Raw genomic sequence first — 27,259 nt, 5'->3', positions numbered from 1 at the left:
TTGGTGCATAGGAGCATACAGCTCTGCATGTTTGAGTCTATACGTACACAAAGTTTTCTATGAAGATCAGGCATATCTAGGTTAGAGCTCTTGGATTCTACTGTGTAAGAGGATTTGCCAAAGTACATGGTGGTTATTAATGGGACCAATTTAGTCCTTTAGGCTTCTGTTGGAGAAGTGTGCCCCCTATATGAACGAGCATATCAATCCATCAATGTTCATTTGGTGTTTGCTAATAAGCACTGAATTATGTTAGTGATTCCTCCAAGAAGCCAGCCCTTTATTTCTATTCAAAGAGGGGTACAAATGATTGCCTCATAATGCAGGTATCAAGAAAACTGCTTGGGTGGCTGTAGTCACTTTCACAATTCAGTGCTTCTTATCATGCAGCAGATAAACATTGATAGAATAATATCCCTTCCTATTCATTTAGGGAGCACTTTTTGATCTCTGTCAGCCATGCTCCTTGAGGGGACTGCTTCAGGTTGTGGCATTTCCAATGATGTGTCTTCAGCCTGACCCTGCCTACTTACTGGATCTGGTGACGTTATCGGAGGTGGAGGAAGGAGTGTAGTGATGGGGTTTCCATTATGAGAGACAGAACCTCTTCCCTCTGCCTTTGTGTCCAGCCCATTCTCGAAGTGAGATTGTTAAAAAATGCAGGAAGACAATTTAAACCCACAAGTCATGTGGCCCAAGAAATTGACTACACAATAAAGGCACTTATTTTATTTGTGTTCCTGTCTCAGGAGAGAGCAGCCTCCATGTTCCACTCTGCCACTTTCATATCTGATGCCAGGTGATAGCCTGCCCAGGCACCTCCAAGGCAAATTTGTTCAGGGTTTTTCAGAATAGGATTACAGGACTCATCAAAAAAATGAGCATTAAAATACATGTGGTTAATTTGATGGGTTGCTGTCTGTTGATATGCAGTTTTCAGTCTGGAATTTTTATTTTTGTGATATCCAAGTTGCTTTTAGAAGAACAAAGTTGTGTATGAGGTTTCTAGTAACAAAACTTCCTCCTTTTGTGCTTTCTTCTGTTCCATAAGGGTAACTTTTGTTCAAGTATTCCTCCATTTTATAGGGTGGGGGGGGGGGGGTAATTTTAATGTAGCTGATCCAATGGGAAACTGATGGGATGGGATCGGCTGCCCGTCTTAAACTGCACCTGATTTTAATGGGCAGCAAAATCGGACTGGGTGTAAAATGGGCAGCTGATCCCATCCTGCCAGATTCCCACCAAGCACGTTAGGTTCTAATTGGTTTGAAAATTGCACTGTGAATATTAGCATACAAATACTTAACACATTCCTATGAAATTCTTTATAACATAAAGGGGTTAGTTAACTCCTTTGTTCGAATAGCAAAGGAATTTCATAGGAACTTGTTAAATGTTTGCACACTAATATTCGCGTAACTTAATTTGAAGGCCATAGCTACACAGATCTGATTTTTTGCTTTAAAAAATGTTAACTATTAACTGAACAGAGACCATCAGTTGTGCCAGGCTGCTCTGTGAAGTCAGAGCAGGAGTATTCCCATTCAATTCAGAACAGCTTCCCTGGAAATGGGACCATTTTAAAATACAATCTAGAATTACTGAAACCTGGGAAACCATCACAACAGCTACGGAAGGAGAGTTGATAACATGGTTGGCACCTCCTGATCAGTACTTGGTGACGGGGGTGAGGGGGAAAGCTGGAGATCTGACATCATGGCACATGCTGTTTCTAGTTGTATATATGTGTAATCAACTGTGACTGGTTAATGTCTATGCAGGAGGTACTGATATCATCATGTTCTTACTTCGGGCATAGCCACCGGCCAAACAATCCCATGCAAATACTGGGATTAAGTGGCAGCCATTCTGTACTGGGACTAGGTGCACTGAATGGATGCAAATATGGGAGAGCGATGTACTTAGGCTTCTTCCTGGTGACAAGGAGGTAGAGATTCTGCTGATCACCTGCCGTAACTTATGTGGACTGGTGGAAACCCTCGAGAAGTGATGTAAATGGCCAAAAACAGCCCATGATGATGTCCGAGTAAGAACTGAGCTGACCATGTGCAGTTGTGTTGATACTTCATAGTGTCACAATGCCTGCCAAATCTGCATCAGCACTTCTATTCGTGCACTCTCAAAGAATGATGGCACTCTAGAAAAAATTATATTGGGTGGTCTCGACTGTAGAAAATTAGGTTTACAATGCGGTTGCTACCAGCTGCACAAGACCCACACACCAGGAGCAGGCAGTATCAGATTAATATAAAAGAAGCTTTAAACGCCACCAGCATAAAAGTGGTTCCTATTTACTCTGTAAAGCAAATGGGGTATAATTCATGATTCAGAATTGAATTATGTGCACTGTAGGCTATAAACACAGCAAGAGGTGCCAGTACTCCTCATAAAGGAACTTAACAGTCGAGATGGAAATAGTTCTGGTCTTTGAATTTACATAACTGAAGAGTGTTGTTCACTGATCACACAATGAATTAAATTAAATCGGCTCTATTTTCTGAAGCAGGTAGACGATAGTTGCGATTAAAATCTTGGGGTGAACAGTTTTATGCCTAGTGTTTGATTTATGGTTTGCTAAGAACTGGAGACAATTGCATGTAAGGTTTTTTCTAGCTTACTCTGACAATCTTTTGAATTTCGGTTTGACTGTCAAACAGCAACTGACACATTTCACTTACTTCAACTGTTACGTGTACAGAAACAACTCTATGATACCAATTTAAATTTAAATTTACTGCTTTCCACTATACAACATTTTTGGGGACGTGCAAGATAATTGAGCTTTGCTCTACAAGGCCATTAGTGTTCATAGAATCATAGAAATTTACAGCATGGAAGGAAATCATTTCGGTCCATCGTATCCACGCCGGCCGACAAAGAGCTATCCAGTCTAATCCCACTTTCCAGTCTAATCCCACTGGTCCGTAACCCTGTAGGTTACGGCACTTTAAGTGCATATCCAGGTATTTTTAAAAATGTGGTGAGGGTTCCTGCCTCTACCACCCTTTCAGGCAGTGAGTTCCAAACCCCCACCACCCTCTGGGTGAAAACATTTCCCCTCAACTCCTCTAAACACCACCCCCCCCCGCCTCAATTATTTTAAATCTATGCCCCCTGGTTGTTGACCTCTCTGCTAAGGAAAATAGGTCCTTCCTTTCCACTCTATCTAGCCTCTCATAATGTTATACACCTCAATAAGGTCTCCCCTCAGCCTCCTCTGTTCCAAAGAAAACAACCCCAGCCTATCCAATCTTTCCTCATAGCTAAAATTCTCCAGTCCCGGCAACATCCTTGTAATTCTCCTCTGTTCCCTCTTTCCTGTAAGGTGGTGACCACAACTGCACGCAGTACTCTAGCTGTGGCCTAACTAATGTTCTATAGTGTATAGTGTTGCACAAATTATCAACATAAAAGCATTGAAAAAACAGCTGCAAACAGTTGTTATCAAAACAAATTCTGCATATTCCTGTGACATTGCTGCAGTGTTTATTCAATACTGTCAGAGACCAAGAATTTTCCAGTATAATTGCTGTGCAACACCACCAAAGGACTGTATGTTTCAGTCTCTACATACCCTCATTCCTCAGTAGTGAAATAATGAATTACCTCGTAACAGTAACAAGCTACAAGAAATCATGCAAATGTCTTTTATTCATAAAGATACCATAAGATACAACACATACCAGAGATTCTTCTATATAATTTAAAAATCTCATGATTGTTTAGTAGGTACATGTACAGCCATACTGTACTGAGCCATATAGGTCACAATATTTCCAGAATCGATCCCTCAACCCCAGTGATGATGAGCCAGTTATTTACAACTGGAGATGATAAAACCAGTGAAGGTGCTTGTTCCGATCACTATTCAGTGACCCCTGCTGGAATGCACATGCATGGATATTGGGTGAGGGTAGGTTTGGGCTCAGATGTCATGGGATCACCTAATATCCATTAAATTCTTTAATGGCCTGCTGAGACTCATTGTTAGGTTCATACATGAAGAAAGGCCATTTGAGTGAGGTATCAAAAGGCTACTGGCCCCCATGGAACAATATCCAACGTAAGTGCTTTCAGGCAGATGTGGAGAATTTGGAAAGGTAAACTATTTTTTAAAAAGGTATGGTTATCTTACACTTGAACAGTGAGTGCCGGCAGCACAGGTCACGGATCAAACTTGAGGGTTTCCTTGGTTCTAATGTTCCACATTAAACAGTGCATTTACCAATTAAACCATTGGAGGCATTCTGTTTTTTCTAAATCTAGGTAACTTATTCACTAACTCCAGTGACACTGACAAACCCATTATAAAGAACAGAGCCGCCTCCTCTGTCTTCTGCTGACAGCGGCTATTACAGGTATCAAAATATCTCTCTCCATTGTCATGTTGTGAATGTTATTTGATTTATTTTACAGGGCTCTGGCATGTGATCTGATAAGTGACAGTTGATTTAACTATAATGCAACAACTCAGATCTCACTTAGAGAGGGGAAAACACTTGGATGGTAATATTAACCCTCACACTGCTACCTGGACTGATGACAGAATAAGGGATTCCTTCATTAACGTTACAGCCTGGGAAAATGTACGAGGAGAATCTAGTCTTTACATTTTAGTATAATCAGATGAGCATCAAATGAACTCTGCATTAATTGGCTAAAAACAAAAAGCATGATGTAGAGGTGTTTTAAGATATCAGGTTGTCGATTTCTTGTCTACAGAATGATGAGTGGGAAGCTGTTTGTTTGAGGTTATAGGGAATGAAAAGGAAACTATTCAAGACAGAAAAAGTTAGGGTAGGAAATAAAATCATGACAAAAAGAATATTCCTGGTAAAGTTAGCTGGTATTGTTGCTGATAACTGGGGAAGAGAACAAGAGCAAAAGAGAAGCAGAAGACGACAGAAAGATGACCGATTTTTTTCTCTCTCATTGGGTTTGTAGACGTCTATAATACTTTATATACTGAATATAGAACTACGGCAAATATCAGTCCAACCAGAATGACATAAAGCAAACATTCACAAAGCTGTACACCTTTTCTAACAAATTAGTCGCCACTCAGGACACAAAATTGGAGTTAGGATTTTATGGAGTAAGGATGAAGGTTAATCTGAAATAAGTAGTTTTGATAGTTAAAAATTCTGATACAGTATTTCCTACACATTAGTCACGTTAAAAATGGCCAAACTCTAGTTTTTCATGGAAGCTGAAGGATTCTCATGTTCTATTCAGCTGAGCAAGCTGGTAATAGTTTTGTAAATAAGAAATTGGTAATGCCCGTACTGACAGGTCATCATCATCATAGGCAGTCCCTCGAAGCGAGGATGACTTGCTTCCACGCCAAAATGGGATGAGTTCACAGGTGTTTCAATGAAGGACCTAATATTCCAGATCCCGAACTACATTGTGAAGGGTGGAAGATGCCTGCGCTTGGATTTTTTGAACATGTGGTGGCTGGTGTGCTTCAGAGAGCTAGGTCTTGGTCCAGTGGCAAGGATTACCCAAGAGTAACTGGACCAGCTCTGCTGCACAGAGCGCGCATACATATCGCAGTGTGGGCTGGCCCGTGCTGCCCCTGGGCCCTCGCCTCTCCTGGGCCCCGGTCACTTCCCTCTACGGACTCTTGCCGCTCCTTCGCCCCTCCTGCTGTGCCTGCCCGCACTGCAATCAGCGACCTGGCTTCGTAGCCGTTGCCCTCCTGCAGCAGCATGCGCTGCTCCCTGGAGTGGTATGCCACCACACGCTGCTCTCTCCAATGGCCCCGGCCTGCTGATGGTCTTACAGGCCGGGATTGTGCTGATTTCCGGGCCGGGCCACCACATGCTGCTCCCTCCAATGGCCCCGGCCTACTACACTGACAGGTAACAATGGGGCAAGTGAGGTGTCATTTCTGTATCTGTAGATTGCCTTTTTTGACGTTTGTCTAGTTAAGAATCAAGTCACCAGAATGCTCATGGCATCTTTTCCTTCTCCAAAAAATACCACTCTGGACAGTTAAACTCTTCTTGCAAAGGTGAACAGAGTAGGAGAAACCTAAATATGGAAAAATCAGTAATGTTCAACCAAAATTTAAACAAGCTTGGTATACAAAAAAACAGGGCTCAAAGAAAAGTATCTGAAAAATAATTGGACTCCCAACAATTCTGGGGAGGACGGGGGGGGGATCGTCTGCCCAACTACCTTTCATGCTCCAGTGAGGGGTGCATAATCTTTCCAATTGCTTCCTTGGTTTTCTGCTCTTTTCAATCTTGTGGACAGTCTACACCCTTACACTGATGAATCAAACAGGCTTCAAGATTATCTGGGGCAGCCTAGCTTGTTTAATTTTCAGTTCAAAGCAACAGTATTGGAGATTACTGATCTTTGGCTAATGTGACAGAGCCTGTAATTTGACTATACTGTTGACAACCTCAACATCACAACTCCTCAATGCAGCGCTGCCGTGCAATACATTTATGTGAAGGTAGAGACTAAATCAAAGGACTGCAAAAGAAGACTGCTTCAAAATAAGAACAAAAACAAAAATGAGATTGTGTGCTGAGGTTCGCCATGAGGAAACTGCTACTGAAATTCATTTTGCACACGAAGTCTTTATGCTATAGAACAGATGGGAATCATTTCTTTAACAAAAAGAGCAATAAGAAGTCTGGGTTTGACTTTTTCCAAGACCAGTTAATTGTTTTTGTCCTGCAAGGGTTAGCCTTTATTTTTAGCATCCAAAAGATGTCCGAGATAGAAAATCCAAAAGCAAATGTCCAAATAAAATGAGGTGTTCAATATTTGTACTTCATTTTTTTTTAACCCAATTCGTAGATAATCTGTAGTTTAACAAGAATTCTATAAAGTTTGAATATAAAAGATCTTCATGCTACATTTTCTTCAGGAATCCACGGCAGTTTTATTTCAAATGATGCTCAGTCCCTTTGAGACCATCGTGAGGTTTTCGATCCTGGAATTCTACTTTTTTCTGCTGTGGTGGATTGGACGGGTGCATCTCTTCTTCGCAGAATAGTAATCTGAGAGAGAAACAGAGACAGACTGAGCACACAAAATCAGTGCAGCAATCAAACGCAACACACAGTAACAGTAAAAGCCTTTACTATGATGTATGAAATAATTTTGCCCACTTTGGACCACCTATTCAAAAAGACACATGGGCTCAGATTTTAAAGGGGGGGGGGGGTGTGGACAGTGTGCATGACTCCCTTAGCGGGCGGTGAATCCAGGGATGTGGCAGCCCCGCCGATCTCGACAGCCTGGTCTCACTTTTCTTGCTGACCCGCCCAAACCTGGCCACATCCACTATCTGGCCGGGTGGTGGGAGTGGGTGTTCGGCGGCAAGTAGCCGCAGCCAGGTAAGTGGTGAAGGGGGCTCTGGATGCATTCGGGGGAAGAGGGATTCTCGGGTGAGAGAGGCCCCAGCCTTCCTTGTGAGGCCTGGAGCTGTTCCTCTTGGCCCCAGGAAACCTAAAATGAAATGTAATTACTTACCTGCCTGAGCCTCTTCTGGCCCAGAATCCCTCTTCCTGACAGGTCTGGCCTATCGGGCAAGCTTCATTGCTCCTCTGCTTAGGCCTCTGACTTATACTGCAGTTGGGTTCCGATTCCATAATCGGGACCCGATCTGCATATTTAAACAGGACCTCGCTGCCTTCCTGTGGGTATCCCGCTCGCCTGCTCAAAAGAGCAATTTAACATTGGGATATGGCAGGAAGGCAGCAAGATCAGAAGGGGTAAGTGATTGCCCTCATTTTAACTCTTCCCCCCCACCCGGTTTCTTCCAGGCCTGCAGGCGGGGGGACTGGGGGATGTTAAAATCATGCCCATGGTTCAAATGTGCACTGCTCCACCCCAAAGAAAGCAGTACCTTATTTTAAGCCAGCTTCATTCATTAAAACACCAATAAGTGCTGCTTAAAATGCCAAGCAGTTATAAAGTAAAATCTTCATACAACTAACAGTTGAACATAAATGTTTTGGCCATTCAAAGAATACTTTTCAATTTAAAATTATAGGCACCCTGCCACTCGAGGTAGCTGACCAGCTATACAAGTACAACAGCTCCAGGCGAGTCATGTTTATTGGTTGGGTAATAAAAAACAATATGTTCACCCTTGGCGACATGCTGTGCTACAGTGATATGCAGTGAAAGGACACAATTGTGATCCACTTCCCGACGTGCTGAGCTCCTGATCACAGTTGTGTCACTAGGGGCAGGTGGGTGCTGAGCACAGCAGAGGCCAGCCAATTTCCCTAGCGAGGGATGCAGACACGAGGGAAAATCATCCATGGGCCACTCGGCACATCTTCTGGAGACTCGACAGTCGACAGTAATATACATGGTGCACTGCAGCTTCCATTTGTGCTGGCATAATAAACTGCAATACATGAGCAGTATTTAAAACTTGAGATTCGTTTTTTTATATTTAGTCGGTAAAGCAATCCAGTGCGAGTATTTAAGATTCCTAAAAAAAAATATTTTTAAATTACAGCTTTAAAAATAAAATTGTAGACTGTGAGATAATGCAAGTGCACCCCACAGCAAGGGGTGGGGGGTTGCCCCTCAGAACACTTCTCCATTTAGGATCCCATAATGGGTTGAGTACCTGTGGGCCCAGCTATTGATTTTATTCTTTTTCTATCCTATTTATCATGAAATCCAAGTAAATATCAAAAGTAACGAGTGCTGTACATTGAATACTTCTACATGTACATGTAATACTGCTACCTGTACATCGAATAAGTCTATCATTTTGGTTATTTTCTTCACAAATGTGGTTAGAACTTACTTGTGAAGGCTATTATCGTGTGAACACTGCAACCATCTTTATACCATTTCTGTAATCACTCTAAATGAATGTATTTGCAGTTAGTCTTCATGTTCTCCTGTAATATGTGCAGTTTGGCAGCTATTTTTGCCATGGCCACAAGAACCTGTCAGTAATTTAGGGTGCATATGCAAGTGTGAAACTGCCTAGAAACAGGCTGTTGGAGTTATCAGTCGTTTTATAGGACACTAGTATGGAAATGACAATTACAACTTGAGATTTTTCACGGTTTTGTAAATTTTACTTTACAATATTCAGCATTAGTAATTTACAAAGTTCATATTTTGAAAGCTGTATAAGGTTTGGATTAAAATTCCAAGACACTGTTGTGTCGTGAAAGGATGCAGTCAGGGAAAACCACAACATACCATATAAAAATAGAAAGCCTCTAGGTCCAATTTTAACCCGGATAGGAATTGGGTGGGCAGGGACTTCGGCAGCATAAGATTCCGGCAAATTGAAGACCTTTGCCTCGCCTGCATGACCCAGTCAGTTCAGGAAGGGGGAGGGGCATGGGAGGCCTAACCTTTCCTTGTGAGGCATGGAGGAGCTATTGACCTTTTTATTTCTCCTTGGTGTAGATTGAGTTGGTTGGGAAGGGCTGTGGAAAGGCTTGAAGTGAAGGAAATGAGCTGAAATATGGCAGTTTGCCTGAGCAAAGGGAATATGTAGCATATTCTTGGTGGGGAGGGAGCTCGATGTAAAATAGCAAAAATAAAGTTGACCAGTGGCAGGACGTGCCCATTACTGGAATTAATTCTCAATTAAACAGTGCAACACCAATCTCCATGACTCTACATCAGCTCCCTCCATAACACCTGCTTCCTCTTCATCATCCTCTTCCGGTGGGCCTGCACTCCTTTGTGCAGCAAGCATCAGACCATGCAACTGCCACCTGACCTTTTAATTAGATGGTGGTCTTCAGTCCCGAACAGGGTCACTGTCCTTTGGTGTACATCCTGGAGCAGCACCTCCACCTTTACAGCATCAGAAGAAGAAGTGTTGCCCACAGGTTTCTGTTGGACCATTGTGAACAATTAGTCCATTTTTTCCACAAATGCAGTTTAATGGTGAGAAATAGTCATTAAATAGCTGCTGCCTCACTCCTATCCAAGAGCCTACAGGCCAAGCTGTCTGGGCAAACTGTTCTAGTATAAATAGCCTATTCAAATTAGGAAGGGATCAATTGCAAAATGCCATGTAGCCTGCCTCAAGCTCCCGGCACAGGTGCAGCTAAATTATTAAAATACTATTGAAAAAAAAAAGCAAAGTTTAAAAAGCTGAATGTCTTTCAGTGACAGATTTGTAATTCTGGTTCTTCCAGTACTTGTGCAAATTCATTTAAATCTTATGTATAATATTATTGTACTGCTTTTATGGGATTGCATTCCATTTATTGAAGTTCACTTTACTTATCCCAGATTGGCTGATTTGATCTTCTGATTCACTCCCAGCCATGGCCCTCCCAATTACATACCTGATTGGCTGACTAAATCACATGATCAACTCTAAGTCTTGGTCCTACAAGTCACATCCCCCAGATCTGCTCTATTCCTGCTCTTCCCCACTCTCTTCATCCCTGCAGCTGCCCAGACTACCATTCATTTTAACATAACTTTACATTTATTTACATCAGAAGTCCTATGTAGACAACAATCTACAACTGAAGTAACTCGTCGTATTTTACATTCGCATTGCATTGTATTGCAGTATTGTCATTAAACTACATTCCTTTCCGTTGGAAGCACTGAAGCTCTACAAGTGCTGTTTCACCAGATGCCCTTGATAAAATATAGGAAAGCTAAATGGTTCCCACTGATGGCTCGTAGCATTTTGGGTCTGACTGGAGCTGGGGAGTCCTCTCAGCCATCTTTTGCCAAAGTATTTTTGCCTATATGGACGTCAGCCCAGCACTGGGAAAGATCTCGACCACATTGTTAATGCTGAAGGTGAAACATTTGCATCATCAAAATGTTGCCAAATCTACCCTGCAATATAAACAGGCAATTTGGCACCAAGAGAAATCAGCACAATTATGTAACTACTTCTATGTACAAGGGCCATTAGAATCACGGTTTATTAGTATAAAGTGGTAGTTGTTCGTACAATAAAATGTGGCTGCTTAAGTTTACCTTTTCCAATTACATTTCGACTGCCAAGTTAGAACCATTGTGAAAGATGTATATCAGTGTATTTTTATATTACACTACACACACAATATTGAAATGGGTTCAAATTCTAGAAACTTCCAATAAGGACTCAGCTGGGAGGCCTGACATAGGAAGGAACTTTAGATCTTATGTAACACAATAGGAGTTATAATACAAACCACCGGTGAGGATTTTTAAACACTAAATTCAAGTAATCTTTCACATTTAAACTTGAACCAAATGGGTTTTGTAACCTTCAGAGACAGTCTAAATCAGAGACAATGAGACAAAGAAGTTTGATCAATTTATTCTAAAATCTGTAATTTTTTCCACGTTTATTATCAGAAAATGTTGAGTTTAAAATTAAAAAAAAAAAGACAAGTGGCTGCATTTTGAAAACTTTGATTAAACAAACCGCGATTACTTGCATACACCTGTGTTTGTTTATATTATATTAAGAGCACATAAATCTAGGCTGACATTCCAGTGCAGTGCTGAGGGAGTGCTGCACTGTCGGAGCAGCCGTCTTTCAGATGAGACATTAAATAGACGTCTGCTCTCTCAGGTGGACGTAAAAGATCCCATGGCACTATTTCGAAGAAGAGCACGGGAGTTATCCTGGCCAATCATCATCATCATAGGCAGTCCCTCAGGGTCGAGGATGACTTGCTTCCACACTAAAAATGAGTACTCAGGTGAAAGATGCCTGTGCGCGAATTCTTTTAACGTGGGGTAACCGTTGCACACTAGCTTGACGGAATAAGGTCTTGGTCCAGTGGCAAGGGGATCCAAGACGACTGGAGACCAGACTCCGCCACAATATTTATTCTGGCCAATATTAATCCTTCAACCAACATAACAAAAACAGATGATCTGGTCATTATCATATTGCTGTTTGTGGGAGCTTGCTGTGTGCAAATTGGGTGCCACATTTCCTGCATTACAACAGTGACTACACTCCAAAAGTACTTAGTTAGTTGTAAAATGCTTTGAGGCGTCCGGTGGTCATGAAAGGTGCAATATAAATGCAAGTCTTTTTTCTTTCTTTATTAGGATCCTAAACACTCAATTTATTACAGCTGTACAAACAACTCCCCGTACAGTAACTTTTTGTGTTTTAAATGAATTAAGATGCTGCTGGTGGCAGAGAAGATGGCGAAACCCGGTAATGGGTAAAAGATGGTGGTAGACTGGTCAGAAGGGAGGGCAGGGGAAGGAGGTAGCGATGTTACGCGATTGAGGAAGATGAGGAGGAGGGGGGAGGGGGGGAAGAGGGGAGGCATAAGGGCCCAAAAACTGGTTGCACTGCACGTTAGGCCACACTGTACTACGCCCATCACCCCCACCCCTGCCCCACTCAGTGCTCACACCTAAACATGCCCCATGCTTCCAGAAACCAGCTCCTTAATATTTCCAAATGACTTAATGCTTGGGACCTTCAGTTATTCAATCATGCAGGACCCCGGGGCACCCTCCCATATCCCGCGATTCACTCCAAGTCCTTTCAGATTCCAGAACTACCACAACTGATCTGCCAAACCCAGTAAACCAAACCCTCCACGGTAGTACTAGACCCCAGAACTGCTCCAATCCAACCGAAGCCCAGCAATACCTATAACTGTTGCCAAGGCCCACAACCCTACCTCCCACTACTGCTAAACCCCACATACCCACTTCCAATCCACTATGTGTCACTTACCATTTACCTGAGCTTTATAAAAAGGCACAATAAAATTAAATCCTTACTAAAGCAACATTAATGAATGGTTAAGCCCACTGATTTATAGTTTTCATGGAAAAATGAACAGAATTGTGGAAATTGATTCTCAAAACACTAGTAAACATCCCCGAATACCATGTGATAAAAACTTTATTTTTTCAGTCCCTATAAATCAGTAGCCCTGATAATTTGTGTGTTACATAGCTTAACATCCCTACTGTTATAAAACACATGTCCTCTGACTCACTGTGACCAATGTCACCAGAGATCCATTGATATAAGTATAAGCAAATTTATTCTAAATAAATGTCTTGTGGCTGATTAACATTTAAGCAATAAAGAGAATCACCATGTCTGTTCCCTATAACTTCAAAGATAATTTTAACAATCACACTTTAAAAAAGGGGGAAAAAAAAAGACATTTCTGACCTACAGCCTGAAGAGCAAACAATCTGAACACCCCAGGTCTTTGAGCACCTAGCTGAAACCAACAAGCACATTTCAATCTCAAAGTTTGCTGATCAAACAACAATTAAGCTCCAAATGGCCTTTGAACCTGTATGTTCATATAACAATGATTAGACTTGTGGCCTTAAGGAGGCACAACATTAGCAAAACAATACATTCTCCATTACATAATGTAACAGTCCTGCCCGTACAATACATCTAGAGATGAAGAATAGAACAAAAAGCATGGATTTCTTAAAAAGTCATGTTTAACCAGCATTATTGAATTATTTGAAGAAATAACAGAGAGTATACAAGGACAATGTAGTGGATGTGGTAAACATAGACTTTCAGAAGGCCTTCAATAAGATGCCACGTAAGAGACTCATGACAAAGGTCAGAGTGTGTGGAGTCAGGGGCCAAGTAGCAGAATTAGTTTAAAGATGGCTGCAAACCAGAAAAAAGAGGGTAGGAATTAAGGGAAGTTTCTCAGACGGTCAGAAAGTGGGCAGTGGTATCCTGCAGGGATCTGTGCTGGGACACTGTTTACCATCTCCATAAATTATTTGAAATTGCTCCTGTTTCTTTTTTTAATGCTAGATCTTGTTCTTAGCCCGAGTTCTGATTTATAGTTACAGGAACATAAAATTTGGGCCAAAAGAGAAATTTTTAGTACATGGTATTCTGGAATGGTTACCAATGCTTTTGAAATTGAATTCTGTGACTGCATTTTTTTGTGAAAATAAAATGAGTGACTTTCATTATTAATTATTATATGTTCCTTTACATACATGTCTAATATTCTTGCTCAACTTTTAAAAAATAAATCCAGATACATAGCAAGTTGGCAAGCAACAAGTACCAGCTTGGAACTAGGTAAATTCCAGCAACATGGAAGGGTTCCTCTGATTTTTCAACACTGGGGAGTGTTTGGGTAATGACACATTGGGCTGTTTGGGGCTGAGATTGGGAGAGACTTCTTCACTCGGGGAGTTGTTGGCCTGTGGGGTTCCCTGCCGCAGAGAGTTGTTGATGCCAGTTCATTGGATGTGTTCGGGAGGGAGTTGGATGTGGTCCTTGCGGCTGGGGGGGGGGGGGGGGTCGGGGGTGTGGAGGGAGGTGCTGGGGTGGGTGATCAGCCATGATCTTGTTGAATGACGGTGCAGGCTCGAAGGGCCGAATGGCCTACTCCTGCACCTATTTTCTATGTTTCTAGGTTTCCAACCACAAATGGTGAATGGCAATTATGGGGAGGGATCTGGCATGGTTTACAAGTTTCAGGACACGGGTGACTCTGGAAAGCAAATTAAACGGGTGGAGATCTAACTCCCTTGCCCTGCAGCCTCTTTCCAGCTCTTTCCCCTTTCCCATACACGGTCTCCTTCCCACCACTGCTCACTTGTATGCCCTTCTCTTGCTTCCTCCACCCTGACATTCCCACTGCCTTCCCGACCCGTTACCACCGCCCCATTTACTTCTCCCTCCCTACCATCCATCTCACCCATCACTTTCCTCTCCTCCCCACCTGCAGCCTGACCTAAAAGTGCTTCCAGGGCTATAAATCATCTATCTTATTAAAAAAAAAGTGATTTGAAAGAAAATTAATTGTTTCCAGCTTGTGTCAGGAAAAAAGCAAAGAGGGTCAATGTCAGGGTTTACAGGGATGGGGAGGCAGGGGGCTGTGGCAACTAGCCAGGCCTGAAATCTCAAAGGCACAGAGGTAGGCAGTAAAGCAACCAAGAACCTAGCTTTGAGAGGGAACAGTCAGTGAGTCATAGGGAGCAAGGTGCATAGTGGATGGCCAGGCCCAAGGCCCAAAAGCAGTGGGGGTGAGAACTAAAGTGGCTGAAGCTATAATGTAGTATGCAGCAGACAGGGAACTAGCTGAGAATAAATGGGAAGAGGTCAAAAGTAGCAGAGGCAGGCCTGGTTTAGGCCATTGGCAGTGGGGGCCTCAGCAGGGGCAGCCAAAAAAATTAAAGTTTAAATTTAATTTAACTTACCTTCGAAAGTATGAAGCTGGGCCCACAATGCCATCTAGGCTGGGGAAGTAGTAGGCAACAGCGACACCTACCTTAGGAACCAAGTAATACAGGACTTAAGAGGTAAGTAAAATTAATAGAAAATATGACAGAAATAGGACTGACAGACAAAAATGTAAGGGGTAAAATAGTAATGTATATGAAACAACAGAAATTGTGCACAGATGGAAGATTTTTAATATATTATATACAGATGTGTTATTTTGACTATACACTCAGGCTGTGATTTTACAAACCTCGGCAGGTCCGTGGCGGGCGAGGTCGGCGGCAGGTCCCGTCCGCTGCTGGCTCCATTCCGGCATCGGAAATGAATTTTCCTAGTTTGGGCTTGTTAATCTCTCCCAGCGCGTTTGCCAGCCAATCAGAGCAAGCTGGTCTGGTGACAATATTTGATGAATAGTCATCAGCCGGTTTCCTTAAAGGGACCATGGCCAACTTTATTTTGACAGTTGTGCTGTCAGTGTTCTACAGCATTGAGGTGCTGCAAACACTGACAAGCACTGCACAGAGGTGCAAGACTGCACTCAGGCTCTCCCATGACTCCCTCCATCACAGCACACAGAGATGTCCTCTTCCCTTCCCATGCATGGAAGAGACCTCCCTAGGAGACCAATGCAGCCCGGTTGCACATTGCAAGAGGGCACAAGCAGGGATGTGGTCAGGAGGACTTGGATGAAGTGCCATCAATGCTCCAATTATTTCAGAAGATCAGGAAAATGCAAGTACAAAGTCACCTCATTCTGCTGTGCCTCATCACATCCCCATCACTCTGCCTTCCCTACTCTACTCCTGCACATCCTTACTCACACCAACTTACCTTGGACCTCCACCCATCCCTCTCTATCTATCTACATTATCACATTCCCATCTCACTAGCCACTCCTCACACACCCTCATCCTAGTGCAATCATACCAAATAGCAACACACAAGGGTAAGCACTTGAGTGTTTAATGCAATGTTCATGTAAAGTTTCTGTTAATGTGGTGTCAAACATTGAAACCTTTATTTTCGTTCTTGGACAGATTTGTGTGCACCTTTGGAATTGGCTTAGTGAGATGCAGTAAATGGTGAGACATAATGGTGCCCCCCACAATGGTGATGAATCAGAAAGGACTGGCTTGGGCACTGTAGGGATGCTTTATGATGTTGGTGTGGGGTGGTTCCAACCTGGCGCATCGTGTGGCAGCCGGGTGTATAGCGTCAAGTGAAGTAAATCTGGCCATTTGAGGCCATCCCTGTGCAGCATCAGGTAATTGTGAAGAAGGTTGGTGGTGTTGTGGATGCTGCTGGTGTGCCTGATGCTGCTGGTGTTGTTGGGGCTGATCGTGGTGAGATTCTGAGAGCCAAGATGAGAGTATAAAGGGCACCCTTGCTGATGGAATAGATGGCAGGTGAAGTAGAGATGACAGAAGCGATTGGTCAATGGTGAGAGGTAATGAAGTCTGACTGGATGGAGACATGTGTTATGACTTGCAGCATGGTGAATCTGTTGTGGAAATGCAGTGAGGAAGAGTTTGTGGCTGAGGAAAGATATCTCTAAGATGGGTGCTTTTACTTTACATTTAAAGTTGTCAACTCAACAGTTGATTCAATGGCCACGGAACTCCCATCTCTACTTGACAGACGTGATCCACAACCAGCGTGGATCCTGTAGGCCAATTCAGGTCATTGGTGGCTTGTTTAGAGCCACTTAAGAATGATGCAGAAGATAAGAGAAAAATCATTCTTAAGTGGCTCTAAACAAGCCATTAATGACCTGAATTGGGCCCCCCGCTGCGAACCCACCGCTGTGTGTTGGGTCTGCTCAGTGCTGACAAACCAGACATCGGGGAAAGGCGTGTGGTGACGTGTTGACAGCGAGATCCCGACCGGCTGGGGGGAAAAAACTTTCCCACCCGATCCAGCTTCTGGGCGAGGTGAAGGCAGAATGTTCCTGTGGTATGGCGATGCCTCCTGTGCAACTGTATCGGCTTGTTTTCTCTTTATTGCTCTGCTCTATTGCTTTCCTACATTACAACAGTGACTTCATTGGCTGTAAAGCATTTTGAAACATCCGGTGGTTGTGAAAGGTGCTATATAAATGTAAGTCTTTCTTTCCTAATCTTCCAACATGGTAGAGACAGGGATATTCCAATGTGAATGCCAATATGGCAAGATTGGAATGGGTAAGTCTCTGCAAATGTGCAAGACAGCCAGCCATGCAAATCAACTAACAACTTCTAGAGTCTCAAAATAGTAAAAGCAACCAAGTTGAATGGTTCAGTTATAAAATTATTAGTAATGTAGCAACTTGAAGGCACCTCCACCTCAACTGATTCCCCATTTCTAGGTTGTCTGCCCATTTTCTACAAGACCCCTGCATCAATTGTAAATTAAAGCACAATGGCGGAAGACGTGACACGTTGTGACATCGCCATTATGCATTAATTTAAATTATTACTCCAGCTCGTGCATTTCCCCTTTCGCCATCTGACATCAATTTTGGTGGAAAATCATACTGGATGCAAATGTGGAGGGAAGGAACTGTGGAGTGCACTCCCAAACCATTTCCTGCCTCAGTTATGCTAAAAAATGGGTAGAGGATGGACAAAAATTCTAGGCCCATATTTTTAATTATAAATTATGAACTTTAACTCCATTTTTGATGTCATGGCAATTACCTTCCTGTAAAAGATAGATCATATTAATTATTTTCAATGTTTAAAGCAAACCAAGAAAGGGTAAACATTTCCTTCATTTGCTATTTGTAGTGAAATTACAAACACATTCTTTATATATATTTATGATTTCATTACATAATGTTGAGAAAATCTCTCTAGTTTACACTTTAAAACTGTCACTATTTAAAAGTTCATGGTGTAGAAAATTGATGTACTGATGCGTAGAAGTACAGAGTATTGGGTTTGCAGCTTTCCCAGGGAGAGTTAACTGTATTTTGTCTCAGTGTTCAGAGGAGAACAGGTGAGCTGAAGGTTGGTGTGTAGAAAGAAACCCCAAAGTGATATGGGAACACAATGGAGCCCACCAGGCTACTAACTGCAGAAGCAGGTCGCGAAGCTGGCCGACATCCACTCTCGGGGCACAAATTAAAGGGTGCCAGCGCTCCAGGCCACCATCTTTTTTGGATTGGCAATTCTAGGGTCGGCTCCACGATGGAGGCCCTAGCGAGGTCCGGGTCACCATCGTGCAGCCCTGCACTTCGTCTTGGATGCCGGGCTGCTGGCCCGGTCCCATGCTGCCCTAGTGGAGGCCATCAGAGGTCTTGCAGAGTATGCAGCGGCCCTCCCCTTTAAGCAAAGGGGAGGGACGTTCAAGTGCGTTAGCGCTACGCAGAGCTTGACTCAGCATCCCAGCAGCGCCCCAGGAACCACTATCAAAGGAAGTGGAGCGCGCGAGATTGTTCTCTGCTTCCTTGGAGGGGAGTTAAGCTGAATTCATAGAAAATAGGTGCAGGAGTAGGCCATTCAGCCCTTCGAGCTTGCACCACCATTCAATAAGATCATGGCTGATCATTCAACCTCAGTACCCCTTTCCTGCTTTCTCTCCATACCCCTAGATTCCTTTAGCCATAAGGGCCATATCTAACTCCCTCTTGAATATATCCAATGAACTGGCATCAACAACTCTCTGCAGTAGGGAATTCCACAGGTTAACAACTCTGAGTGAAGAGGTTTCTCCTCATCTCAGTTCTAAATGGCTTACCCTTTATCCTTAGACTATGTCCCCTGGTTCTGGACTTCCCCAACATCGGGAACATTCTTCCTGCATCTAACCTATCCAGTCCCGTCCCGTCAGAATCTTATACGTTTCTATGATATCCCCTCTCATCCTTCTAAATGCCAGTGAATACAGGCCCAGTCGATCCAATCTCTCCTCATATGTCAGTCCTGCCATCCCGGGAATCAGTCTGGTGAACCTTCGCTGCACTCTCTCAATAGCAAGAACATCCTTCCTCGGGTTAGGAGACCAAAACTGAACACAATAGTCCACGTGGGGCCTCACTAAGGCCCTGTACAACTGCAGTAAGACCTCCCTGCTCCTATACTCAAATCTCCTAGCTATGAAGGCCAATATACCATTTGCCTTCTTCACCGCCTGCTGTACCTGCATGCCAACTTTTAATGACTGATGAACCATGACAGCCAGGTCTCGTTGCACCTCCTCTTTTCCTAATCTGCCGCCATTCAGACAATATTCTGCCTTTGTGTTTTTGCCACCAAAGTGGATAACCTCACATTTATCCACATTATACTGCATCTTCCACGCGTTTGCCCCTTCACCTAACCTGTCCAAGTCACCCTGCAGCCTCTTAGCATCCTCCTCACAGCTTAGTGTCATCTGCAAACTTGGGAGATATTACATTCAATTCCTTCATCTAAATCATTAATGTATATTGTAAACAGCTGGGGTCCCAGCACTGAACCCTCCGGCACCCCACTAGTCACTGCCTGCCATTCTGAAAAGGACCCGTTTATTCCGACTCTCTGCTTCTTGTCTGCCAACCAGTTATCTATCCACGTCAGTACATTACCCTCAATTCCATGTGCTTTCATTTTGCACACCAATCTCTTGTCAAAAGCCTTTTAAAAGTCCAAATACACCACATCCACTGGTTCTCCCTTGTCCACTCTACCAGTTATATCCTCAAAAAATTCTAGAAGATTTGTAAAGCAGGATTTCCCTTTCATAAATCCATGCTGACTTGGACTGATCCCGTCACTGCTTTCCAAATGCACTGCTATTCAGCGACAGCACTTCTGCACCGAGCGCAGAAAGTCCTGGCCCCAAATGGTTACCGCCCCTAATTGGAGCGCAGGGGCAATTTCACCCCCATTGGCTCTAAACTCCTTTAACTTGGGCCACACTTATTTTTATTTTTTGCGCACAATGGCGACTTTCAGCCTTAGCTCTTTAAACTTTACGGACCTGGAGGATTGGAAGAAACTGCTCCCTGACTGGTGGATTTAAACCAAGTTAATTAACCGTTACCAATTGTCAGTTTAAAGAACTAATGCTAAAGCCTCCAAGTTTTCAAACTTCGAGCAGCAGCAAGCTCAGAGGTGGAAGAATTAGCATTTGAACCACCTTCTGTATCCATGCCTTTTTCTTTAAACTTGTGCGAATACACTTTGCTTTTAAAATTCAACATTTAAAAGTAACAATTTTTCCCAAATCCTCTGTTGAAATGTGATTTAAAACTTAAGTAGTGTGCGCTTTGATAGATTGAATCTTTTCCTGTTCTGAACTTTGTTTGATTATGTATCCACAATCAAAATATGTATTCTCTTATCTACTGGATTAGGTAGATGGGGACTGAGGAGAAATGCTTCTCCCGACACATTTATTACCAAAATACCATCAACTCCTCTCATCATACCTTTTGTTAAATCTACAAAACAGTTGGGCCCCAAGTTAGTTCTTGAACCCTTTAAGTGCCCCCACATGGAGGCAAACCTTTATGTATTTTTTGTGCAAATGTTATTTTTTGCTGATTAATGACTTTGTTATTTTAGCTTTTATATAAAAAACATGCTGTATTACAAATCATAGGAAAATTACAAGCTGTTGGTAGAGATAGTAAAATGAACTCCAGTATTCGAGTTTAAAAAAATGTTGGCACTAATGCAACCTGGCATTAGGCAGCCAGATTTGGTTTAAACCAGACTGTCTGTCCGTTCTTGAAATGGTTAAGAGAGGCCCAGTGGGCCAACCTCTTGTTTAAACAAGTTTCATTCATTTGATGACCTCAGTTCTCAGTGATTTTTTTAACGCCAACAGAAGTACAAATATCACACATGTGAAATATTCAAATATCACTGCCATTTATAATGCTTATTATACACCTGTGAAACACCACTTAGTGTCATTACTGTGTGCTGTGTTCCAAATCATTTTAATCCCAGATCAAAATTCCAATTTATTTTGTTAAAATAAACGCTTTCACATAAGTGATAGTAACTGCATTACCATCAATCTATGAAAACCACAGTACATTTCTGTTAAGTTCATTCATATTTTTCCAAGAAATATGTTTTATACACTTCTACTGTTTTGAAAGAGCAATCCAAATAAAGTAGATGGTGCTTCTAGAGTAAACGTTTTTTTTTAAATGATACATTATACTTGAAGGGTGGATTGGAACTGCTTTAAGCACTTGAGGAAATTTAGAGTGGCTGGATTCTACTCAGTAGAATAACAGTTAGCAGATCACCATTTGCAATGTTGAGAAAGAGATGAAGGCTTTGAAGCTCTACACTTAAAACTACCTTTTAACTGGGGCTGCTACTTCAATTTTGTCAAACACAAATTTAAAACTGAGAAGAGAGATTTATTTAAGTTTCAAATTGAAATTACAACTCTTATTTGACTAATTTTCAGATTCTAAGGGAGAGATTGAGGCCTTCCGACCAAGGAAATAGGGCAGTAGTGTCCTAAAATGGTGGGGAAATACCTACGCCCAGTTCGCGTTGTCACTGTGGCCACTGCAATCTTCCACCCAGCCATACTGTGGCCAGCCAGCATGCCCGTCTGAGTCAGGCAGTAGACCCTTTTAATATGCAAAGTGGGGTCCTATGACATATCCCCTTTGCTATTTTAGGACAGAGCTGGGCGGAGCACGCACCTCCCGAGATGGAATCCCCATCCAGGGATTTACATTTTTCCAGCCTGGTGACTGGCCAGGCCGCCCAATATTGCAGCAAGTAGGCTGCCCTGTGGCTTAAGTTTTCTGCTCGTAACCCACCTGCTAAATGCTAATGAGGTCTGGCCCTCAAAATGGACCAAGCCTCCCATCAGGACTATTGGGCAGCTGATTTCGATGGCTGGCCACCCAAAGTCCGCACTGGTGGAAATCTACCCAATAATTTGACGTTTATAGAAATAATCAAATGGGAAAGTATGTAAATCAAATTTTGCAAAAAAGTATTATGTACAAATTGATCATATTTTCCTAGCAAAAGATCAAAAATACAATTAGGAGGACTTCTACACACAAACTAACACTCCTGTTTTCTTAACAGGAAAGAACATACAAGCATTAACCACGTCAAAGACCAAATCATCTATTAGAATAGCTCTCTATAATTTTTAACAACTGAACAAAATATTTCCGATTTAAAATGCACTTGACTGGCTGGATGTGTTACAGGAAGATGATGATCCAAGTGTGTTTTTCTGAATTGGGAGTGGATCATAGAATGAAAAGTATATATCCACAATCCATCAGCAATTCCAATAATGACAGTTCAGTGTATTATGTATTAATATATAAACAACTTACATTTATATAGCACCTTTACTGTGGAAAATTGTCCTCAGGCACTTCACAGAGGACTGAGGAAAATTGACTCCAAGTCAATGGAGGAGTGACCAAAAGCTTGGTCAAAGTGATGGATTTTAAAGGAAGAGAAGCAGAGGGTCTTGGAAAAAGAATTCCAGAGAGTGGCACCAAGGCGGCTGAAGGCATGGCCACCAATGATGCGACGGAGAGCGGGAAATAAGCGGGTGGCTGTAGTCAGAGGAATGGAGAGTTCAGGCAGGGAAAAGGGGTTGTAGGTTCAGGAGGTTATAGAGATAGGAAGAAGTGAAGCTATAGAGGACTTGAAGTCAAGGATAAAAATTTAAATCTTGAGGCATTGGGAAGTAGGAGCCAAAGTATGTGAGCGAGAACGGGGGTGACAGACAAGCAGCAGAGCTCTCACTGAGCTGGAGATTATACAGGGTCATCATCATCATAGGCAGTCCCTCAAATCGAGGATGACTTGCTTCCACGTCAAAAAGTTCACAGGTGTTTCAATGATGGACCTAAAATTCCAGGTCTGAACTAAATCTTGAAGTGTGGAAGATGCCTGTGCGTGGATTATTTTTACGTGGGGTGGCCGTTGCACACCCGCCACCACACGGGCTTGACAGAGCTAGGTCTTGTTCCAGTAGCAAGGATTAACCAAGACGACTGGAGACCTGCTTTGCCGCACTCCTGGGCCCCGATCACGCTCCTCTACAATTTCTCGCCGCTCCTTCGCCCCGATCTCGCCGCTCCTGATGTACCTGCCCACGCTCCAATCACCGACCTGGACCTTGATGACGTTCCTTTTCACTGCCGTTGCTCTCCTGCTCTAGCACATGCGGCTCCCTGGTGTGGTACGCAGCCACGCTGCTCCTTCTGCTCCCCGGCCTGCTCAGATGGTGCTTGCAGGCCAGGGGTCGCACTGACTGCTGGGTGAAGGATTGGAAGCCAGCAAGGAAAGCATAGTAGTAATTGAATCTAGGTGACAAGGCATGATGAGGATTTCAGCAGTGGATTAGGTAGGGGCAGATGGTGATGTTGCAGGAGTGAAAGTAAGTGATCTTAGTGATGGAGAGGAAATACAGTCAGATTGGGGTCAAACGGCATGCCACAGTTACAAACAGTCTGGTTCAACCCAAGACAGGGGCAAGGAAGGGGAATGGAGTCAGTAGTGAGGGAATGGAATTTGTGGTGGAGGCCAAAAACATTCTTTGGTCTTTCCAATGTTTAGCTGGATGAAGTCAAGTCTTGTCCAAGTCAGTCAGACTGCACAAAGACAGCAGAGTAGTTGAGAGAGGTGATGGAAAGGTGGAATTTGGTGTCAATCAGTATACATGTCTGATCGCCAAACTGAAGAATGTATGAAAATTAGAACTTAAAAAATATATATAGTGCGAATCTGCATAAAGCGAATAGAACTTGTAAAGAAAACGAAATCCACATGTACCTGTTATGCAGGTCTGTCGCCTTCTCTTTGGCTCAGGCGTCACCTGGGCTTTTACTTCCTTGCTCTGATCGTCCAGTGCTGCAGAGCTACTCTTCACTGTAACTTCCTGCAGTCCACACAAGTGTTTCGCTCCACTGATAACGCGGCTCCTGTAAAAAGCTGGGACATCTTGACATTTCAGTTCTTCCCATTCAAGGGTCCCTTCCGATGGAATTTCCCTACCGAAGTCATAATTCCATTTTTGTCCGGCAGCTTCAATATTTGCCCGGAGTAAATGCTGAAAATCTTGCTGTAGCTGCTCGTGATCAACGGGGCCGAATAAGTTTCTTCGGACATGGTTCGCTTTGCCCTTAAGATCTATTTCCAGTTTCCGTTCTTCAGAATGTAGACCCATCATAGTGTCCCTGAACAGAGAACCATATAGGAGACAATCTTTAGCTCAAAATTGCAGCTTCGCAAAAATTATATACAACCTCAAAATTACGTATCTATTATTCCACGGTGATCTTTCCCTTTCAAAAGTTTGTGAATGTGTCAGTTACTGGATGAAATTACATCAGTCAGGGCACACTAGGCAATTCACAACAAACTGAGCCGCTGAAACAGTTTGCAGCAGACTCCCAACTTCAATCTGTTACAATACTGGTTTACATGGCGCAATTGCACATTCCTGTGAAACGGCAGAATTAATGTGTGTGCGCGCGAAAGGAGGGTGGGGGGATTTCTGTGAATTAATCTACCGAGCGGTGCATGTCTGATAAAGTTGCAGCAATCGCACCTACAAGTATCTGTGGTTTTCTCGGTTATCACACAACTGCTTAAGCGTCAAACCCCGTCAGGTCTGCGAGTTGCAATCTCCTCCCGTGCTGAAACCACCGACTTCCACTCCTCTCGCCGCAATGTGCACCCAGTGACGGAGCTTAAATGCCTTTTTCATCAGGCGTTTGAGCATTGCCTCCTTCGAGCCGCATTTCCCCGCCAGCGGTTCAGTGGCGCTAAGTCCCATTAACTGTAGGTTGTGCAATAATCGCATTCCACACACCGCAGGCAGCATTTCCCGTTACAAACACAAAACCCCAAACCACTGACGCACGAACCGTTTCTCTCTGGGCTGACTTTATAAATAATCATCTGTGTGCCCAATTCAGGAGAGGCTGGGATGGGTCAGACGCGCCCTGATTGACAGGCGCGCACAGCTAAACACAAACACTTTACCACAGGACCGAGCAACGCTCCCACTTCGCATCGTTTGGAAATAGATTGCACACTTAAAACCCTTGCCTCTGCGTGCCTTAGTTCTGTCCACTTGACTTGCTCATTATTGGATACGCCATTGAGAATTCAGCAATTGCACCAAACCATCGCCGAGTGCAATACTTCACGCTTGCTCGAAAGCAGCAAACGTTTTTTAAAATAGATTTAATATTTATATCGTCTATAAACCACAGAGACATTAAGTAAATCACTGTTAACGGCATTTAAAGTTAGTCCAGTACTCATGCAGGTTTGCATTAAACTATGGCACTACTTTGCTCAACTGTTCCGCTCTTCGGGAAATGACAACAAAAATTACAAAATGCTTAAACTCGCCGTTAGAGGTGACAGTAGTGGGAATTCAGGAGCTGCCGTTCTCCTCACGCTGGCCGGCTGCCGCCTCCAGATCATCTTGGGATTTCCAGGTTTCCCACGTGATAACATCACCATCCCATCCAACCCTGGAGCTGTCAGTCAGACAGGCGCTTCAATTAATGCTGCACACAGTAACAAATTATAATACTGGGGCACTGCAAACTGTACACGATAATACTTCACGGTGAAGCACGGCATGCTGCACAGCTTACATTTTTCTAGCATAATCTACGGAAAGCTGTGTACTTTACAGTGTGGAGAAACAATGGTGTCCACCAAACGGGGGAAGAGGGACAAGCGAAAGGGTAGGATGATGAGCAGTGAGCCAGAAAGAACTTGCATTTATAAAGTGCTTTTCACTTCCTCAGCACGTGTTTTGTGGCCAATTAATTATTGTTGATTTACAGTCATTATTATGTAGGCAAATATAGCAGGCAATCTGTGCACTGCAAGGTCTCACAAACTGCATGACCAGTTAATTTATTTTTAGTGATGTTGGTTGAAGGATACATTTTGGCTAGGACATAGGGAGAACTTGCCTGCTCTTCATAGAATCATAGAACTTTACAGCACGGAAGGAGGCCATTTTGGCCCATCATGTCCCCGCCGGCCGAACAAGAGCTATCCAGCCTAATCCCACTTTCCAGTTCCTGGTCCTTAGCCCTGTAGGTTACGGCATTTTACATGCACATCCAAGTATTTTTTAAATGTGAGGGTTTCTGCCTCTACCACCCTTTCAAGCAGTGAGTTCCAGACCCCAACCACCCTCTGGGTGAAGAAATTCCCCTCATATCTCCTCTAAATCTCCCCCCAATTACTTGAAATCTATGTCCCCTGGTTGTTGACTCCCTCTGCCAAGGGAAACAGGTCCTTCCTATCCACTCTATCCAGGCCCCTCATATTATACACCTCAATCTAGTCTCCCCTCAGCCTCCTCTGTTCCAAAGAAAATAGACCCAGCATCTCTGATCTTTCCTCATAGCCAAAATTCTCCAGTCTAGGCAACATTCTTGTAAATTTCCTCTGCATCCTTTCCAGTGCAATCACATATTTCCTGTAATGTGGTGACCAGAACTGCACACAGTACTCCAGCTGTGGCCTAACCAGTATTTTATACAGTTCAAGCATAATGTCCTTGCTCTTGTATTCCATGCCTCGACTAATAAAGGAAAGTATTCCACATACAAAAGCAAAATACTGGAATCTGGAATAAAAACAGAAAATGCTGGAAATCTCAGCAGGTCAGGCAGCATCTGTGGCGAGAAAGCAGAGCTAATGTTTTGGGTCGATGAGCCTTTCGTCAGTATTCCATGCCTTCTTAACCACCTTATCTACCTGGTCTGCTACCTTCAGAGATCTGTGGACCTACACTCTAAGGTCCCTTTGTTCATTTTTCAGTGTTGTACCATTTAATGTGTATCCCTTGCCTTGTTAGACCTCCCCAAATACATTACCTCATTTATCCGGATTGAATTCAATTTGCCACTGTTCTGCCCACCTGACCAGTACATTGATATCTTCCTGCAGTTCACAGCTTTCTTCTTCATTATCAACCACACAGTTTATTTTAGTGTCATCTGCAAACTTCTTTATCATACCCTCAACATTCAAGTCCAAGTCATTGATATATACCACAAAAGGGACCCAGCACTGAGTCCTGTGGTTCCCCAATGGATACATCCAGTCA

General features: G+C 43.2%; 1 protein-coding gene across 3 annotated transcripts; it reads right to left on the bottom strand.

Moving 5' to 3' along the window:
• Positions 1 to 3,654: 3,654 nt before the first annotated feature.
• On the bottom strand, positions 3,655 to 25,646 carry cdkn1d (cyclin-dependent kinase inhibitor 1D). 3 transcript variants are annotated; one of them, XM_070900407.1, is made up of 3 exons: positions 25,534 to 25,646; positions 23,944 to 24,347; positions 3,655 to 7,040 (listed from the first exon to the last, which is right to left on the bottom strand). In XM_070900407.1, exons 2-3 carry the CDS (start codon positions 24,338 to 24,340, stop codon positions 6,982 to 6,984), a joined length of 456 nt encoding a protein of 151 aa, XP_070756508.1. In that variant the 5' UTR covers positions 24,341 to 24,347; positions 25,534 to 25,646; the 3' UTR covers positions 3,655 to 6,981. The 3 variants fall into 3 exon arrangements, with proteins under 3 accessions (XP_070756508.1, XP_070756510.1, XP_070756509.1); XM_070900409.1 differs by lacking the exon at positions 25,534 to 25,646 and adding an exon at positions 24,722 to 25,029; XM_070900408.1 differs by lacking the exon at positions 25,534 to 25,646 and adding an exon at positions 24,726 to 25,028.
• Between the last annotated feature and the right edge of the window lie 1,613 nt (positions 25,647 to 27,259).

The sequence above is a fragment of the Pristiophorus japonicus genome, chromosome 15 (assembly GCF_044704955.1).
Source record: "Pristiophorus japonicus isolate sPriJap1 chromosome 15, sPriJap1.hap1, whole genome shotgun sequence".
NCBI classification, from domain to species: Eukaryota; Metazoa; Chordata; class Chondrichthyes; family Pristiophoridae; genus Pristiophorus; species Pristiophorus japonicus.
Note: the sequence above shows the minus strand (reverse complement) of the source record. Positions and strands in the feature narration are given on the sequence as shown.

What these genes read in the sequence shown, in the direction of transcription:
- cdkn1d (XM_070900407.1), bottom strand. Translation starts at nt 24,340, where the DNA reads ATGATGGGTCTACATTCTGAAGAACGGAAACTGGAAATAGATCTTAAG. An exon ending in GCGACAGACCTGCATAACAG is followed by an intron (nt 7,041 to 23,943) that starts GTACATGTGGAT and finishes TTTCTCTCTCAG; the next exon opens with ATTACTATTCTGCGAAGAAG.